This window comes from Clavelina lepadiformis, chromosome 1, assembly GCF_947623445.1.
Source record: "Clavelina lepadiformis chromosome 1, kaClaLepa1.1, whole genome shotgun sequence".
Classification (NCBI taxonomy): Eukaryota; Metazoa; Chordata; class Ascidiacea; order Aplousobranchia; family Clavelinidae; genus Clavelina; species Clavelina lepadiformis.
The window spans coordinates 19,816,578-19,835,329 of record NC_135240.1 but is presented as its reverse complement, the minus strand read 5'-3'; the positions used below and the strand labels follow the sequence as shown (position 1 = coordinate 19,835,329).

Here is an 18,752-nt window from a genome sequence, read left to right as displayed (position 1 = left end):
CTGCCATTTAGAAGACAAAAAACACATTTAAAAAAATTTGTTCAAAAATAAGGAAAATAACCCTACAACATGATAGCCCATCCCCCTTCCTATAAGCAACGTGACAACGAAGCTTTGAATGAAAGAAATCGGTACTTCAATGGCGTGTACTGGTAACTGATGGTACGATACTTGTAGTTCAATTACTGTTTTTGTATAATGTTGGACTTATTTAGCGGTTGTATCGAGCGAAAATGTACTTAAATTAAAAGAGTTTTCATAAAGCTTTTGTTGCATGTTCTATAGCACCCTCCTTTAAGGGATCACTGGAACGAAACTTAATAATGCTGCTATCACTAAACGTATTAGTAAATCGATAGGGACTTGTACTGAAACAGTAAATTCAACCTTAACATTCGGAAAACCACAAACAAAGAAGAAAGTTTTTTCATTGTCTTAAAATTAGCACTTTATTTACCAGCACAACGTTATTAACATTACCGACAATACTTTATCATAAAACACACGCCCAGAGGGCATATTCCCACAGCGGTGAAACTGGTATTAAGTACGGCTTCTAGGCTGCGGTGTTGGTCTTTCTTATGTTTTAACATCAAGAAAGAAGAGATCAGGCTTAATGCCAAAAAATTGGTTAGGCCTATACAGAAAACAATGATTACGGAAGTAGAAATTAAAATATCCTTTACTGTACAATAGATTAGAAAAGTCTGTAACTTAGAGATGACAAAAATTTACTTTGTTCCCCTTGTTAGCCAAACCCCAAACTTCCGCACATATTATAATAATCCTGGAAATATATTTCTTTTGAAACTTTAACACGTTTGTTCTGCATTTAGTATTAACATTTTCGACTTCTGCCTTTTACTTTTGTAGTCTATGGAGGTGAGCTATGAGCAATAAAATATTTTTTACAACTGTGTATAATTCATCTAAACAAAGCGCCGTATCCACTATTTACGTGGAAAATACACCGGGCAGGTTTACTCGACGTGTTCTGTAGCGTATTGTCATACAAAAGTGATGTGGTAAAACCAGCAGTGCTGCAGGTTACACTGTTAGGAAGAACAATAACAACAACAACAGTGTTTTATGCAATGTTGGGCTTCAAAAAGTGTTGCATGTATCACTTAGATCAGCATGATATTATAGCACATTCAGTTTTTCATATGTAAGCCTACTTGAAAAAGATGACTTATCAAACCATGTTAATAATTCCAGAAGCACATAAGCAATATACAAAGGTGCAAAGCAAAAATTTATAGGGCCAAGTGCAAGGATATTCAACCGATTTTGTAATGTGAGCCAGATTGAAGCTATACTACTGCATTTCGTTATCTAAGAAAGCTGTTATAAACGTAAATGAAATAAATGTAAGAATTGTAGATTAATTGCAACTAGCATTTATTCATTATGTAGCATAACATTTCGTTCATCACATCTTGTCAATTCAAGGGCAAAAAAATTATACAATGCTTTGACTCTTATTAATAATTAGTTTTGTAGGTAGTAAGTATAGGATGGTAAAGTTGCTTTTATTTTTCTTTATTTTTCTCGGAAGTCAACTTCAAAGTAAAAGCATTACTGCGCAACCCACTATACAAAATGCCCAATCTTTTCAACAACAGCGACTGTTGGAACAACGGCGACATCTAGAAGAGATACGTCAGCAAAATCGAGAATCTGGAGCTCTTTCACCATTGCTATTTCGACCAACTCCTGTAAGCGCTTATAAACGACCGGAGCAATGTAAGTGCAATCAACTCGACAGTATGAAAAGTTTCAATTATTCAAATGAAAATGGTCCTAAAATTACATCTATAACCTCTGCACTCATTATCAATGGAAGTCGCTTTTCTCCACACTTTATTTCCGGTATATGTCCGTGGAATTTTTCTCAAAATAATAACCGTTTAGTTTATAAGTTATTTATTTTTTAAACACCTCATTTAAAACTTGATATTGCAAACATTAAGAACGAAACTTTTTTTTACAATAAAAAATTATTACGATATCACATAACGTTTAACCGAAACTGGTAATGCATATTAATTCTGCTAATTACACAATATAGGTTCGTCATAAATGATCTATCTATGTTTATTATAGTATTAATATGCAGTTCAATATTTGAAAAAAATTACAGTCCCTCCAGTATTCGGCAACAGGCATGGAATCCGAATTCGTGAATATTTAAGGCATGGCTTTTCTAAACTGGTCGAAGGTTGTGATATTGGGAAAAGAAAACCTTGTGGTGGACTAAAAGCAACAAGGTGGAATAGATTAAATAATCTTTGCATTTGCCTATGTATGGGCTAGTGCATAAAACAAACGACACCTCATCTGACCATGAATGATTATACGTTATTAAAATATCTAGGCTTAAGCTTTTTATATTTCTTATACTGTATATTTAGTATAATATAGGTTATATGTATCATGGTGGTTCTTTTAAGCAACTATAAATGTACTCGCACAGAGAGCAATGCTACAGATGGAAGTGTTGCTGGAATGTTTCGGAACCAGTTCGATGCGCTCAGAACACTTACTACAGTGAGTTATGCAAGTTACATCAAATTTTTGAGTTTCCGTTTCGTATAGACAGCAAGAATATATATTACATAGTTTAAATTAACCACCACAATTTATAGTCGTGTAACCTACTATACGGAGATGATAAATAACTCTGAGTAAAGAATTTTGTCGCGTTAATTGTTTTTATTTTAAACTTTGTTGTCTTTTGTTTCTCCAGTTTTAAGGCTAGCGGACCACCAAGATTTTCAAACCTGCGGCGTTGCTGCCGAAGATTTACGGAAATCTTCCGCAAATAGTACGTCTTAAGACTCGAGTATTACTCAGTATATATATAATCGTGTCTTCTAGACTGAGTTTTCCCATTTGAAGACATACTGTGGCTCGCATTGGTCCAGTGGGTGATCGAAATGCAGGACATTTTTTCTTGGCTTTAGTCGCGCAGATGTTGATATAGCGTGTGGCGAGAGTCGAAAGTTTATGTCAGGCGTTCCTTTCTGCTTGCAGCTCCTTTTCAAACATCTGGAGGAACAATACCAGCAAGGAGGTGGAGGTTGCTGGTGTTGGTTGACCTGAGGTAGCCTGTGACAAAACGGCAACTAACATTGAGCAAAGGATCCAATATTTTAGCAGGTGCCAATCTTCTTCACACCGCACAGGTACACTCTGTAGCTAGTAGGAGAAAACAAGTGCAGTGGTTGTGACGTAGCTCCCGACTGCGAAGAAGTCATCTCCTGCAGGATGCTATTGCGAGTTGAGACTTTGCCTCTGGTCTTTTTAAGGTGTTAAACGTTAGGCTGCGGTTCATTGTCTTTTCAAGATAGGTTGGATTGTCACAATGGTGAAGAGTCTGTTCGCCCCAACATATTTTGAGCGTGCGGCTTGATTGGCGGTTTTTGAGATGAAAAGCACAGGTCTCGGTCTTTTCGGGATTAGCCTTCAGATGCATGGCATCATAGTAGCTTTTCAGCTGCACAAAGGCGTCAGACAAGTTCTTCTCAATAACCGTGAAGTTGCTGATCTGATGAGCGATGCAGAAGTCATTTGCGAATATAAATCGTTTAATGCGTTAATCTCTTGAGTGTTTGTTGGTATGAATGTTATGGAGGAGCGGTGCAAGGACGCTCCCTTGTGGTAGTCCATTTGGTTGTAGGCGAATACGGTTTTCCTTTCTTTCAAGTTTTACAAAAAGAGAGAAAAACATTCAAAAACTGGATAAGCAATGGGTTCTTTGTCATATACGGTAGATCTTAGTCAGCAGTCGACGATGATTTACAGTGTCTTACGCTGCTGTCAGGTATACAAGGACAGTTCCTGCTTGTGATCTTTTTCTGGTTGAACCGCCCTTGATGTATAGGGTGAGTTTAAGCAGCTGTCCAGTTGTATATTGTTTATGAAAGAAGTCTTTATCTACTTAAGGAGCAAGACGATTTAGAAGGAGTCGATCAAACAATTTATAGGTGTGACTCAGGAAGGAAATAGGTAGATAGCTTTCTGACTGCATCATGTTTTTCTCTGGTTTAAGAAGAACAATGACTCAGCTTGTGACGCATACTGGACGTAGTTTAGCCGTCAAAAACAGCCAAATGTTTATTCATTTTCATCACTTTGTATATACACTCGGAAAGCCGTTATAGAATTTATAAAAACATTATGGTTATTTTGCAAATATAGAATTTGCTAATATAGGTTCTTTTTTAACAATCAACTGTTTTTTACTGTAATGTTTTTGCCATCTCTTAGTACACCTGATGACGCAAGTTTATGCTTGCGAAAGCTCGTGTTGAGAAATTAAAAATTAAGTTAACCTCAGAGTGTTATGTTGTATCTCGCTTTTTTATTATTGATTATATGGGGTTACCACGGTTCAGCCACCATCAAATTTATTATTGAATGATTTCACTTATTTGTTTCTATGGATACCTTTAAATTTCAGGATCATGAAGTCACCGCATAAAAACTATTGAAATTTAAAAAAATTTGTTTTGCAGGTCCTCCATTTAATGTTATTCTAGCTTTCATCTTATCTTCAAGAATTCTCGGTAACTATCTATAGGCAATTATTTTAGCCGTTTTTAAGTTTTACTTTAATATATAGATATTCATTGTGGTTTATTATACTATATGCTGATGACTGATTTTCTAAACAGATTGATCTTTATATTTTGTAAGAAATTCAATCTTGTGGATTTGCATTCTCCACGCATGCAACAAAATTGCCCAAGAAACCATAAAATTGTCGCACAAATCAATCATTTTCAAAATGTGTACCAAACGATATAAAATATGACAAAAACACTTTAAATTAAAATTATTTAACCAATTTTTTAAAACAATTATATATGTTGTATAGTATTTTAGTTTTTTTCATTTTATTTGTGTTTGTTTAATTTATTTAAGCTATGTTTCCTAAAATTCCTTTAAATTTATTTAAGATATTTATAATTTATTCTTGTTTAAATAAATTTATCTGTATTTTTGAATATCGTTTATATTTTATAGAAGTTATTTGATTTTATACAAATTTGTTTGAATTTATAGGTTATGCATTTATTTAAATTTGTATTGTTTTTAAGATTTTAAATTATAATATTTTACTTCAGTCTGTACAAAATTATTCATACATATAAAAATTCTTTGGAAATTACAAAAATTTATTTTGAATCATAATTTTTACAACAAGTAACTATAGCGATTTATAGCAGGTAACCCAATATATATATACAGTATATAAGTATAACCAAGAACCGATAACCAACGTAACGCTGATTGTTAAGTAAGCTATAATTTAAAAAAACTTCTCTGAAGATTCTTGAAAACCTCCAAGTAGTTCAAAATGTATATCCTTTACCAAAGTTATTTCGCAAATGGTAAACAACATAGTAAACAAACCATTTTTGAATGACAGGAGGATTTGTTGCTGTTGATGGCCAGTGGCCATGGATTGTTTACATATATGAAAAAGATATCAATGGTGACACAAGCAATCAAGCTTTATTAGAAAATGGTCTATGCGGGGGAACGTTGCTGAACGATGAATGGATTTTAACCGCGGCACATTGCTTTACTACGTAAGTCATTAACACTTGAAAACAATAAAGAAAAATTGTGATGCCATTTATTGCAATTGTTAAAGGTATATACAAAACCTTTCTGGAAATCGTGCGAAAAGAGTTTGTAGAGGTAGAATGCTGCAGAATGGGCTTTGCCTTGTAGTATATTATTACTACTATACTTGTCAAGATAAAACTGTCAGGAAATTAAGTTATGAGTGTTACTGGTCATTTATATGAATTAGTTACCGGCAGGTGACAATTGTCATGTTGTTATGTGCGTAAAGTGATCAAACGGCCATTGGTAATGCCTCTAAATGTAAACGCTATATGACCGCATTCAACTTTAAAACGACAGTTTATCCATGCAGCTCATGCTAAACCAACATGAAACAAGCATGGAACATTTTCTTACAAACTGGTTCATATACATAGACTACTTATATTTTGAGATCATTTGTTCAACATTACACAAAAATATTTGAAAAAGTTTCCAAGCTATTTAAACAACTGCTTCCAATTACTGCTGCAGAATTGATCCTGCTTTATATGGAGTTGTACTTGGTGAGCATACCATCACTGAAACTTCTGGGAGAGAAATACGAAGAGATGTGGAGGAACTTATTATTTTTGCAGAGTACAATCAATTAACCTTCGACAATGACGTCGCTCTTATAAAGGTGTAGTAGGTGCTGCACATAAGTTAGGGAAGCACCAATGATATATAGCAGTAAAGTTTTGGCTGCCACTATTGCACCGGGAACAATCGTACGTCCGGAGCTTTTTTTACAGATTTTTGTTAACCCAACATAAATGTTATAAGATACTATAGTACCGTAAACCTATCCTAAATCTACCAATTCCCCTAACCAAACTGCTTATCCTTAACGACTGGCTGTGTAACATACTTTCGGTTAAATATTCACTTTCTAAAAAATAGTCATTCTCTGAAGTTTCCTGAAATTTTCTTTCTGCATACACAAAAACACACTTTAAATATATTTATTAATATTATAGCCTACTTAGTTATGTATTTTATATGCAAAATAATAAAATAAAATATGCAAAAAAAAAATCTCGTTTTACATATTACTTTATGAAACCGGTTTAGGTGTCAAGACCAATTACTTTTAATCAAAATATAAGGCCGTCTTGTTTGGCTTTGCCAGAGTCATCTCCTTCACCTGGAACAATATGCACTGCCTTGGGCTGGGGTTTTACAAGTGAGTGTATTTAAAAGCAAATCCGTATTTTTTGTCAATAAGGTTTGCTCCCACAAGAGAGGGAATTTCCGAGAAATAAAAAATAAAACAACAAAAAGTTTTTAAGATCTTAGTCTCAATAAGTGCATGGTTAGCCGTAGCCTGGATAGCCAAAGATACGACTTGTAAATTAATTAGCCTGCATATCTTTCGCATTTCAGCTTCCCCTATGGGTTTGCGCCAGGACCAACTAATGCAAGTGAACCTACCAATATTCCCGGATGATGCCTGTCGGGATTTAACGGGTATGAATTCGGCCGAGTACAACTTCAGAACATTTAATATTGGTGATCCCAAGATTTGTGCGGGTGGCGAAACTGGCAAAGACTCTTGTAACGTGAGTCGTTGATATAAGTTTTTGCTATTTCAAAACTAATTTGCTATAATTTAGTTAAAGTTGTTATAAAAGTTGGAGTTTGGTTATAAAAATGTTAAACATGACTATAGGCTTATGCTAGGTTATCACGAAAATAGTTAACTATAACATGCCGGTATTAAACATTTTACTACTTATAGGGTGATAGTGGAGGTCCTTTACTTTGCCAAGAAAACGGAGTTTACGTTGTTCATGGAATTGTATCATATGGAAGTACAACTTGCGGTTTGCCGCTTCTCCCCGGAATTTACAGCAAGGTAAGTAAGCACAAAAGAAAATTGGTAATATGGAAACATTTTTTCTTTGACCATAAATGGTTTTAAACTTATAACTTTTCGCAAATTTTTTTTGCTTAAAAATAAAATTTTCAACAAGCAGGCAAACGACAGATGAGATTATTTAATGAACAACTCTTAATTCATTAGCTATAACCTATAACTGTGGTTCTCAACAAGGGTGCCGCAGCGGCCTGATGGGCGATTTCCTATACTCAGGGATGCCACGAGTTTCCTTACTTTTTATTTATATCAGCACTGACTGCAGAACTTAGGCTTAGATTTCATAAAATGAACGGATACTTGCTTACGTTGGTGTCGAATTTTTGAAAGAAAATGAAAAACCTGTGAAAGGCCAATCAAATATTGGGGATTTCCCTAATGTGAGAACGTTATAACGACGCAATGCGTTGTTATATACCAGGGGTGGGCAAATTTGTTCAATGAAAGAGTCACTTGCGGAAAAATATAAACACCAGCGAGCCCAAAATCAGTAATGATTGTCAATTTGGTTATTATATTATTAGTAGTCATTTTGGGATATTACTTTTTAACTAAAAGACCCATAAAAACATGTTGGTGAGATGCATTTTGACAACCTTTGCCATAGAGTATAGAATCTATACCTGAAAACAATGTCGGAATCGATGTCTAGTGTTACGTCATAAACGAAATCCTGGCCTAAATAAAGAAAAACTACACAGAAACTTTCATAAACGGTACTCTTGGTAGCCTTTACAATTTTTTTGGAATTTTACGATTCGACTAGAAGAGCCACAAAAAACATGCCGGAGAGCCGCATGCGGTTCGCGAGCCGCAGTTTGCCCACGTCTGTTATATACTACCATTGAGTGCCGTAAACTACTTACCTCTTCTGTAGGGCGTTGCAAGCCTAAAGAGGATGGGAACCACTGGGCTATATCGAATTAAATGTTAAATTAATTAGAAATATTGATACGTTAAATTGGTTAAAACAAGCGTTGAACGTTTATGAGAAATAAGCGGATTGTGTCATAAACTATGCCTTTTATAAATGGGGTAGAAATATATATATAGGCTACCTTCCCAGTGCCTAATTATGTTTTGTGTATTGTGTATTGTATTTGTAGTGCCTATTTATATATTTATATTATAGTACAAATAGAACAACATGTTTTCTAAAGTATATGTGATACTTGGTTTTTTTTTTTTTTAGGTTTCAGATCCCGATATCAACGAATTTATTACAGATAACATCGGAAACTTTAATTTATAAATTGTAGATTCCAAATTCACTCAGCAGAGTCGTAATGGCGCGAGTCGGATTTTAGTGAAAGATTTTCCAAGACTTTCCATTTTTCCTTTGTAAAAAAGTACATAAATGACTTGACTTGCCTCGATTCAATATTTGAAATGACTCGACTCGACTCGACTCGACTCGACTCGACTCGACTCGACTCGACTCGACTCGACTCGACTCGACTCGACTCGACTCGACTCGACTCGACTCGACTCGACTCGACTCGACTCGACTCGACTCGACTCGACTCGACTCGACTCGACTCGACTCGACTTGACTCGACTTGACTCGACTTGACTCGACTTGACTCGACTTGACTCGACTTGACTCGAGTCGGTTCGTTTCTAGTACGTTTCAGCATTAAGGTAAAACAAAACTTTATTTATTGGTCCAAACACATTAAAGTATAACTTGAAATGAAATTTAATTACTCTGCGAACGTGTACGGTTCAACCAGATGGAGCAAATTTTGTAATAAACCTAAACGTTTCTGGTTGACAAAATTGGTATTTTTGCTTTCTGTTTAACTTGATTTCGAATATCAATTGATTTGGTTTAACTCGAGCCTCATTTACCAATTGACTCGAATCACTTACGCCAAAACACTCGACTTGATTTGAGTCTTAAACGGGATATGACCCGACTTTGGTTACTTGGTTACGAGACTCTGTCACTGAGTTATGTTGATTATATTCTTTTTAATATATAACGATTTAATTGTGTTAATGATTAATTGTAACAATTGTCAGCAAGTAATAAGTTCTATTGATTACATTGACAATGTCCAGGTCTATAAAGCCTTTTTATAACGAAGTTTCTTATAATTAAGTTGAGCTTTTAAAAGATTTGTTTTTTTCTTTTTGAAGCAGCGGCCAATCCTGATCATGATTAAAAATAAGAAACCAAAGAAACATATAATAAATAGTCAGATAATCATGATTTTAGAAAATCATGAAAATATTTTTGAAGTATAGATATATATTTACTATACTTCTTTTATTTATAAATGTGAGTGAAGAATAAAAAATGTACCCAAATCAATGGAGTCCGATAAAAGTTTATCAGAACACAAAACTTTTTACGTATAGACTATAGAACTTTTCTCATCGCAAGGTGATGTAGGCAAAATAAATTCTTTGCTATATTGTATGTAAAAGCACCTCATCGCAAAATCTTTACTTTAGGCCTACTTATCCATATCAAGTTTTTTGCTGTTAGATAACAGAGTCATTTTCAATATGTAACTATAACTTGGAGTTTATAGAGTCGGGTAGGTTAGGTAAAAAGTGATTTATAAAATCTACTGATTTATATAGCTTCAACTAATTTTTGGACTAACTTTGATCATGAAGCAGGAACTTGAACGTTGTTAGCAGTTGCAAACCGGAAAGGCAGAATTTAATTATCGAGCAAGTTAAATGATAAAGTCTAGGTGACAGTTGAATATATAATCTAATGCAAGAGAAAATATTTTTGGAGACGTCTTTATTATAAGCCTTCATTACCTCCGAACTGTCGGTAGAACATTTCATCACTGTATGTAAATAGCCATTAAAACAATTTGTTTTTAGCCCAGTTACAAAAAACAGTCTACATCCTTTCAGTTTGCTAATCCCTGCATTCACCAATCTCTTTACTGCCTCATAACCATGTCAGATAGCACCTCGTGCGGATCTCCAAGCAAAAAAGACATCCAAGACGTTCAGTATCACGTGCAACAGAAACTCGATGTTTGAAACATTGCACTCGATTCGATCGTTGATGTGTACAGCGATAAATGTGTCGCCTCATGAACGTTTTTTAACTTTCAACGTCGTTCATGCACAGGAGCAAATCTACCTTTGTGGATGACTGCAACAGAAAAAGTATACCTCAGACGGTTTGTGGAAACAAACAAGAACGATCCAGTTTCGAACTAGTAAACGATCATGTTACGGGTGATAGAGTTCAACATGATCAAAACAACACTGCATATATGTTGAAAGCACTAATTTTAATGACACACCTAGACGTTCAGCGCGGCATAACAAAGGTATGCCTTCGTTGAGATACGGCTATGATGAGTAGTAAGCAACTTTCTTTGTAAGTGTCAGTAATTTCTGTAATGTTCTTTTCGTTAACACTGTTTTGTTACACCCCTGTTTTGATTGATTTTGGGAAGGGAGAATGTTGTGATTTTAGTTTTCCTCTGCTCTTAATTGCATGTGTGCTTGATATATCTCCAACTTGTTACTATTGTGAAGCGAAGTGCCCTTAACTCGGTAACCGAAGTGTTAATTACTATAAAGTTTTTAGATGAGTTTACTGTGTTTGCTGTTATAATAATTTACTTTTGAGTTTATCTACTTTATAGGTTAACTTCCGTTATAAGTTTGTTTACACTTAAATTCTTTGGTTGTGTTACACTTTAATCAGGTTTGTTTGTTACAAAAAATCGCATTTTCATTGAAACCTTGCAGCACTTAAAAAAAGGCTTCTGGATAATAATGTCATCATAAGCTTGAATCCTTTTCCAGATTTAAAGCTAACAAAAGATCGTAACTTAAGACAAATCTAAAAACTATGTCACTGATTTGTCATTTTAAGTGGCACCAATGCTATAGCTAAAACCAATCGATTTTCCAAAACAGCTTACGTCATACGTTTCCTGTATTCAATTCGATTTTAAGCTTAATATAGCGTCATGTAAAGAATTTGGAAGATGAGTGCCGATTATGTTGTAAATCGTTTCATATCTCTCACCTGCGTATAACAGATAAACAGAGATATCAGGAACTTACCATAAATATCATTATCAAAGTAGCGAGAAAAACTATCAGAGCCTGAAGCAATTTCGACCCAATTAAGTCGTGTCAATGAATGTCTGTGACAGTAAATTCCCGCCATTATATTTCCAATGAGCAGTAGTGATAGTTAATTTTTTTCAAGCAGCGCAACTTAACGTATGTCATACGATGTGTACATCGTCATTGCTAACTTCATTTGACCTTGCCGTTAATCGCATACATTTTCTGCTTGCCTGATTATGACAAACAACATACTCTGTACCGAAATTAAGCATAAATAAGATCAATCCATGACTCACTTCCTAACGTTTTTAGAAAAACTTTCTAAACGGCACTTTATATAACGCAGAAAAATTGTTTCGTGTTGTTTAGTAAGCTGTGAGGCAGGGTAAAACTTAGAATTCAAAATGAGGAAGCTTAGAATAAAACGTCTTTCTTATATGCATAGTCGCAGGTTGTCGGTAGGTAACTAACTTTCAATATGATTGGTACGGCTTGGGTGTATACTGGATGGTCAGTGGTTGGGGGCACTTTGTTTATTTTTGGCTTCCTGTTTTATTATGAACTAACTCCGCCTGTCACGACACCGTCAACACCAACGACAAGCCCGGTTACCTTGGATGTAACTGAAATTTCAACATTTACACCGGATGTGACCCTTACAACAAAGCCAAGTTTTACACAGTGTGGCATCCCACCCGACGAACTGCAAGAACAACGATCAGCGAGTAAGTATAACCATCTTCTACCTTTATGTGTGTGGGATTTACTCTGTCTGTCACTCTTAGTGTAAATCACAAACCGAAAAGGCATTTTAACGGCGGGGTCTAGAGAAGACAAATTTTTACAGAATATGCAACTAATAAACCGAAAGATTATAACGCCCTTCAATCGAACTTAGGTGGCCGCGCCACGAGCGAAGTAACCCAGACCCCAGAGCTTTTCTCTCTGGCCACTTAGGGCAGGGCGTCTCAAATTGTGCATCGCAACCCCGTTTGGGGTCGCAAAATGTAGTTTTGGGGTCGTGAAACAAATTCTATTTCAATAAATTGAATTGTTTTTTGTTAATTTTTTATTCGCTTTACTGTTTCCAATATGCGGTTCGATTCTTTTATTACTGTAGGCTACAGCTACTGTACTTTGGTGGATTGTGTGCATTTGTATGATTTTGCCAGAGACAAAAACACCACTTGAGATTTGTAATTAGACGTTTATTGTATTAATATCTTTAACGTGTAGTCTCCCTATCAAGGGTCGCATAGAAATTTCTTTTCTAAAATGGGCTCGCAGAACTAAAGCGTTTGAGAAGCCCTGACTTAGGGGAGCAAATGAAGGAAAAAAGCACGCTTGCGGATCCAGCATGAAAAATGGATTGAAATTTGTTAAACTTTTTGCTATTACTCAACATCGGTTGGGTCGATTTCGACAATTAAAACATTTGTAACACGGCAAGACATCTCTGTTTCTAACTGCGAAATCAATATTTTGGTGGTGTAGCTTCCAACTGCGAGTAAGTCATCTTCTGCAAGATGTTATTGCGAGTTAAGGCTTTGCGTCTGATCTTTTTAATATTGACAATGTTGAAAAGTCGGTTCGCTCCAACATAACTTCAGCGTGCGGCTTGATTGGCGGTTTTTGATATAGAAAACAGAAACTTTGGTATCTTCGGGCTCGCCTCTTTTCTGATGAACGATGCAGAGATCATTTGCGAATATAAATCGTTTAGTGCGTTCATCTCTTGGCTGGTCATTGGTATGAATGTTTTGGAGGAGCGGTGCAAGGACACTAGGTGTTGATAAGCCATATCGTTTTGGACGAATACTGTGTCTATTTCCTTCAAACTTCCCAAACACCGGCGGTTCCTGAGTGGGCTATAGGACATTCAGAAACTGGGTAAGCGATAAGTTTTCTACCTTTTGGTATAGATCTTATCCAGCAGCCGACAATGATTTACACTTCAGTATGCTACTGTCAAATCAACAAAGACAGTTGTAGTGATATTTGTCTGGTTTAATCCATTCTCGATGTATTGGGTGAGATTCAGCAGCTGTCCAGTTGTAAATTTACCTGGGCAGAAGCCTGCTTGTTCATCAACGAAGTGTTTATCAACTGAAGGAGCAAGACGATTTAAATTTTAAAAGGTCAATAGCCTTTTGGCTGCATCATGTCTTTCCGTGGCGATGGAAAGACAGTAATGACTCAGTCTTTAGCACATACTGAACGCAGCGTAGCCGTAAAAACGGACCCTTTTACTGTATATAGTTATATACCAAAATGTAGCTAATGTATGTGACGTTACATTGTAGGCTAAATGCATTTAAGGCTAAGCCTATCATGGTTAGGTTGCAAAACAACACTCAAGGCCTACTCTACCGAGTAATTTGGCAGATCGTATCACTGTAATTACGCAGAAACTACGGTATGCATTCAAGTATATATTTACGATAAAAATAAAATATTTCAACGTGACAAAAATGAATTATTAAGCAACGAAGTTGTAATGCATAATAGAACTAAATATTTATGAAACGATACAAAAAAGCGTTAGTATCCAGTAAGGAACGTTTTTCGGACCTGGTTAATGAATTATCATAATTTTAATTTCAATAAAGACATAGCTACATATGGCCTAAATGCAATACACACCGCAAACAAACATAGCAAGAAAGAAAAATATCTGTTAACAAAAGGAAATATATACTAAAATAACGCACTGGAATAAACATTTTTACTTTTACTTAAAGTTTAATCTATAACTTGTAGCCTATGTCAATTAAAATAACTAACTCTGAATAATGAACATATCCTGATGATGATCCATATTATTAAATCCAAATGAGAACTAAACAAACCAAGGTTTCACTTGCTACGCTACGGTGACAATAGCTGGACACTAAAATAAACGAAATTCACAGCCTCACTAACAGAGACGCGTTCAGTAGGATATTTTGATCAAAACGAATTCACAACGGTTTCAATTCTTCGCAGCAGGATTGGCAGTTTCGGTGCGTAGTGAAGCGTTCAATGACACACCGTTTAAAACAAGCCAATACTATAACTTAAGTACAAGATTTAGCCTACAATGCAACGTTAGATATATTTTGGTATTTAGTGGCTACATTTTGATATATAGAATGGTCCGTAGAAAACTGGCCAATTGTCTACTTATTTTCATCGATTTGTATTAACTAGAAAAGCTGTAACAGCTGGAAACACAATAGTAAAAAACGTAAGAATACTTTCAAATATAGAACTTGGTAAATCAGTTTTTTCTTCTGATTGTTATAAGTCTCGCTTATTCTTCTTACTATAAGTGCTTTTAACTTTCAGAATCATGAAGTCACCACATACAAACTGTTGAAATTTAAAAAAATTTGTTTTGCAGGTCCTTCATTTAATGTTATTCTAGATATCACCTTATCTTCAAGAATTCTCGGTAACTATCTATGGGCAATTATTTTAGCCGGTTTTAAGTTTTCCTTTAATACTGATATTTATTGTGGTTTAAATCACATGTTGATGCTTGATGTTCTAGGGCACTAGGCCCACGAAATTCCCCAGGAAACCGTAAAATTGTCCCACAAATTAAATTCACCCTTTGACAATTTTCGAAATGTGTTCTGGCATGTTTTGAGCTGGCGTTATCAGGGCCCTTTAGCCTTCGGTGTTTAATTTAATTCTAGTTTAAATGAATTTATTTGTATTTTTTGAATTTCGTTTAATTTATGTAAAAGTTCTATGATTTTATACAAATTTGTTTGAATTTATAGGTTATGCCTTTATTTAAATTTGCATTGTTCTAAGAATTTAATTTATACAAATTACTTCAGTCTGTACAAAATTATTCATATATAAAATTTTTTGGGAATTTACGAAAATTTATTTCTTTGGAACCCACTTAAATTAAGAATAAGTATAGCTTAGTACGTAACCAGGTAACCAGCTTCACATATTGAATGAGTATCTCTGTAAGTATAATCAAGAACCAGTAATCGACGTCACGCTGATTGTTAAGTAAGCTATGATTTTGAAAAACAGCAAACCTTTTCTGAAGCTCTTGAAAATCTCCAAATAGTTCAAAATGTATATCATTTACCAAAGTTTTTTCATAAATAATAAACAACAGTGAAACAAACCTTATTTTAAAAACAGGAGGATTTGTTGCTGTTGATCGCCAATGGCCATGGGTTGTTTACATATATGAAAAAGATATCAATGGTGACACAAGCAATCAAACTTTATTAAAAAATGGTCTATGCGGGGGAACGTTGCTGAACGACGAATGGATTTTAACCGCGGCACATTGCTTTACTACGTAAGTCATTAACAGTTGAAAACAATAAAGAAAAATTGTGACACTATAGCTAGCTATGACTAAAAGTACTAACGAAAGCTTTCTTGGAAATCGTGCAAAAAAGTTTCTAGAATGTTGCTGAGTGGGCTGTGCATTGTAGTATGTTATTACTAATATATACTTAATCAAAATTAAACTGTCAGGAAATTAAGTTATGAGTGTTACTGGTCATTTATATGAATTAGTTACAAGCAAGTGACAATTATCATGTTGTTATGTGCGTAAAGTGATCAAACGGTCATTGGTAATGCCACTAAATGTAAACGCTATATGACGTACCGCATTCAACTTTAAAACGACAGTTTATTCATGCAGCTCATGATAAACCAACATGAAACAAGCATGGAACATTTTTCTTACAAACTGGTTCATATACATAGACTACTTATATTTTGAGATCATTTGTTCAACATTACACAAAAATATTTGAAAAAGTTTCCAAGCTATTTAAACAACTGCTTCCAATTACTGCTGCAGAATTGATCCTGCTTTATATGGAGTTGTACTTGGTGAGCATACCATCACTGAACCTTCTGGGAGAGAAATACGAAGAGATGTGGAGGAACTTATTATTTTTGTAGAGTACAATCAATTAACCTTCGACAATGACGTCGCTCTTATAAAGGTGTAGTAGGTGCTGCACATAAGTTAGGGAAGCACCAATGATATATAGCAATAAAGTTTCCTGAGATTTTCTTTCTGCACACATAAAAACGCGCTTTAAATATATTTACATATAATATACTTAGTTATGTATTTTATATGTAAAATAGTAAAATACAATATGCAAAAAAAAATCTCGTTTTACACGTAACTTTATGAAACCGGTTTAGGTGTCAAGACCAATTACTTTTAATCAAAATATACGGCCGTCATGTTTGGCTTTGCCAGAGACACTTCTTTCACCTGCAACAATATGCACAACCTTGGGCTGGGGTTTTACAAGTGAGTGTATTTAAAAGCAAATGCTTTAAAAGCAAATCCGTATTTTTTGTCAATAAGTTTTGCTCCCACATGAGGGGTTTTCCGGGGTAATAAACAATAAAACGACTAGAACCTTATAACATCTTAATATTTATAAGTAGTTAGCCATAGCCTACATATAGCACGAGACACGACTAGCAACTAGCTTGCATGACTTTTGCATTTCAGCTTCCCCTATGGGTTTGCGCCAGAACCAATTAATGCAAGTGAACCTACCAATATTTCCGGATGATGCCTGTCGGGATTTAACGGGTATGAATTCGGCCGAGTACAACTTCAGAACATTTAATATTGGTGATCCCAAGATTTGTGCGGGTGGCGAAACTGGCAAAGACTCTTGTAACGTGAGTCGTTGATATAAGTTTTCGCTATTTCAAAACTAATTTGCTATAATTCAGTTAAAGTCATGGTTGTAAAAGTTGGAGTTTGGTTATAAAAATGTTAAACATGACTATAGGCTTATGCTAGGTTATCACGAAAATAGTTAACTTTAACATGCCGGTACTAAACATTTTACTACTTATAGGGGGATAGTGGAGGTCCTTTACTTTGCCTAGAAAACGGAGTTTACGTTGTTCATGGAATTGTATCATATGGAAGTAAGACTTGCGGTTTGCCGCTTCTCCCCGGAATTTACAGTAAGGTAAGTAAACACAAAAGAAAAGTGCTAAAATGGAACCGTTTTTTCTTTGACCATAAATGATAATAAACTTATAACTTTTCGCAAAATTGTTTTGTAATTAAAGTAGAATTTTTAATTCAGGCAAATGACAGATGAGATTATTTAATGAACAATTTTTAATTCATTGGTTATATCAAAGTAAATGTTAAATTATTTAGAAATACTTATACGTCAAAATGGTTAAAACAAACGTTGCACGTTTACTGGATAAGGGTGGATTGTGTTGTAAACTCTGCCTTTTGAAAATGTGGCAGAAATTCGTTATACCTGCGCAGTGCTTATTTACATGCATTATAGTACAAATAAAGCTACATGTTTTGTAATGTACGTGTGATACTCTGGTGTTTGTTTTATTTTAGGTTTCAGATCCCGACATCAACAAATTTATTACAGATAACATCGGAACCTTTAATTTGTAAGCTTCCGCATTCACTCAGTTACGTTGATTATATTCTTTTTAAAATATAACGACTTAATTGTGTTTTCAGCAATTGTCAGCAAGTAATAAGTTCTATTGGTTACATTGACAATGTCCAGGTCAATAAAGCGTTTTTATAACGAAGTTTCTTATAATTAAATTGAGTTTTTAAATGTTTTGTTTTTTCTTTTTCAAGCAGTGGCGAATCCTCTCTATGATTAAAAATAAAAAATCAAAGAGACATATAATAAATAGTCAGCTAATCGTGATTTTAGACAATTATGAAAATATCTTTGAAGTATAAATACACATTTACTATACTTCCTTTATTTATAAATGTGCGTTAAGAATAAAGAATGTACCACGATCAATGGAGTCCGATAAAATTTTATCAGAACACAAAACTTTTTACGTTTAGACTAAAAAACTAGTCGTCACAAGACAGTGCAGGCAAAATAAATTCTTTGCTATATTGTACGTAAAAGCACCTCATCGCAAAAATCTTTGCTTTAGGCCTACTTATCCATATCAAGTTTTTTACTGTTAGATAACAGAGGGTGTCGTAACTGAAAATAGTCTGATACACCTTTTTTTTCAATATGTAACCACAGCTTAGAGCTTTTAGAGTTTGGTAGGTTGACTAAAAAGTGTAAATTTTCATGTTATACTCGAGAATGTTTAAGGGGCTGTAGGCCCATCCGAAGGCTTTTCTTAAACAATGCAAAGTAACATTTTTCAATTTGCATTTGCTACT

The 18,752-nt window shown here is 34.7% G+C and overlaps 2 protein-coding genes across 2 annotated transcripts; both read left to right on the top strand.

Moving 5' to 3' along the window:
• Nucleotides 1-1,499: 1,499 nt before the first annotated feature.
• On the top strand, nucleotides 1,500-9,815 carry LOC143468794 (chymotrypsin-like protease CTRL-1). The gene is made up of 11 exons (XM_076966196.1): nucleotides 1,500-1,746; nucleotides 2,144-2,270; nucleotides 2,477-2,550; nucleotides 2,750-2,827; nucleotides 4,521-4,571; nucleotides 5,438-5,600; nucleotides 6,115-6,262; nucleotides 6,694-6,805; nucleotides 7,006-7,181; nucleotides 7,361-7,477; nucleotides 8,691-9,815. The coding sequence occupies exons 1-11, from the start codon at nucleotides 1,518-1,520 to the stop codon at nucleotides 8,748-8,750; spliced, it is 1,335 nt and encodes a 444-aa protein (XP_076822311.1). The 5' UTR covers nucleotides 1,500-1,517; the 3' UTR covers nucleotides 8,751-9,815.
• Nucleotides 9,816-12,013: 2,198 nt separating this feature from the next.
• Nucleotides 12,014-18,365, top strand: LOC143472921 (chymotrypsinogen A-like). Its single transcript, XM_076970032.1, has 8 exons — nucleotides 12,014-12,288; nucleotides 14,946-14,996; nucleotides 15,713-15,875; nucleotides 16,392-16,539; nucleotides 16,748-16,859; nucleotides 17,067-17,242; nucleotides 17,425-17,541; nucleotides 17,940-18,365. The coding sequence occupies exons 1-8, from the start codon at nucleotides 12,042-12,044 to the stop codon at nucleotides 17,997-17,999; spliced, it is 1,074 nt and encodes a 357-aa protein (XP_076826147.1). The 5' UTR covers nucleotides 12,014-12,041; the 3' UTR covers nucleotides 18,000-18,365.
• Nucleotides 18,366-18,752: the final 387 nt, after the last annotated feature.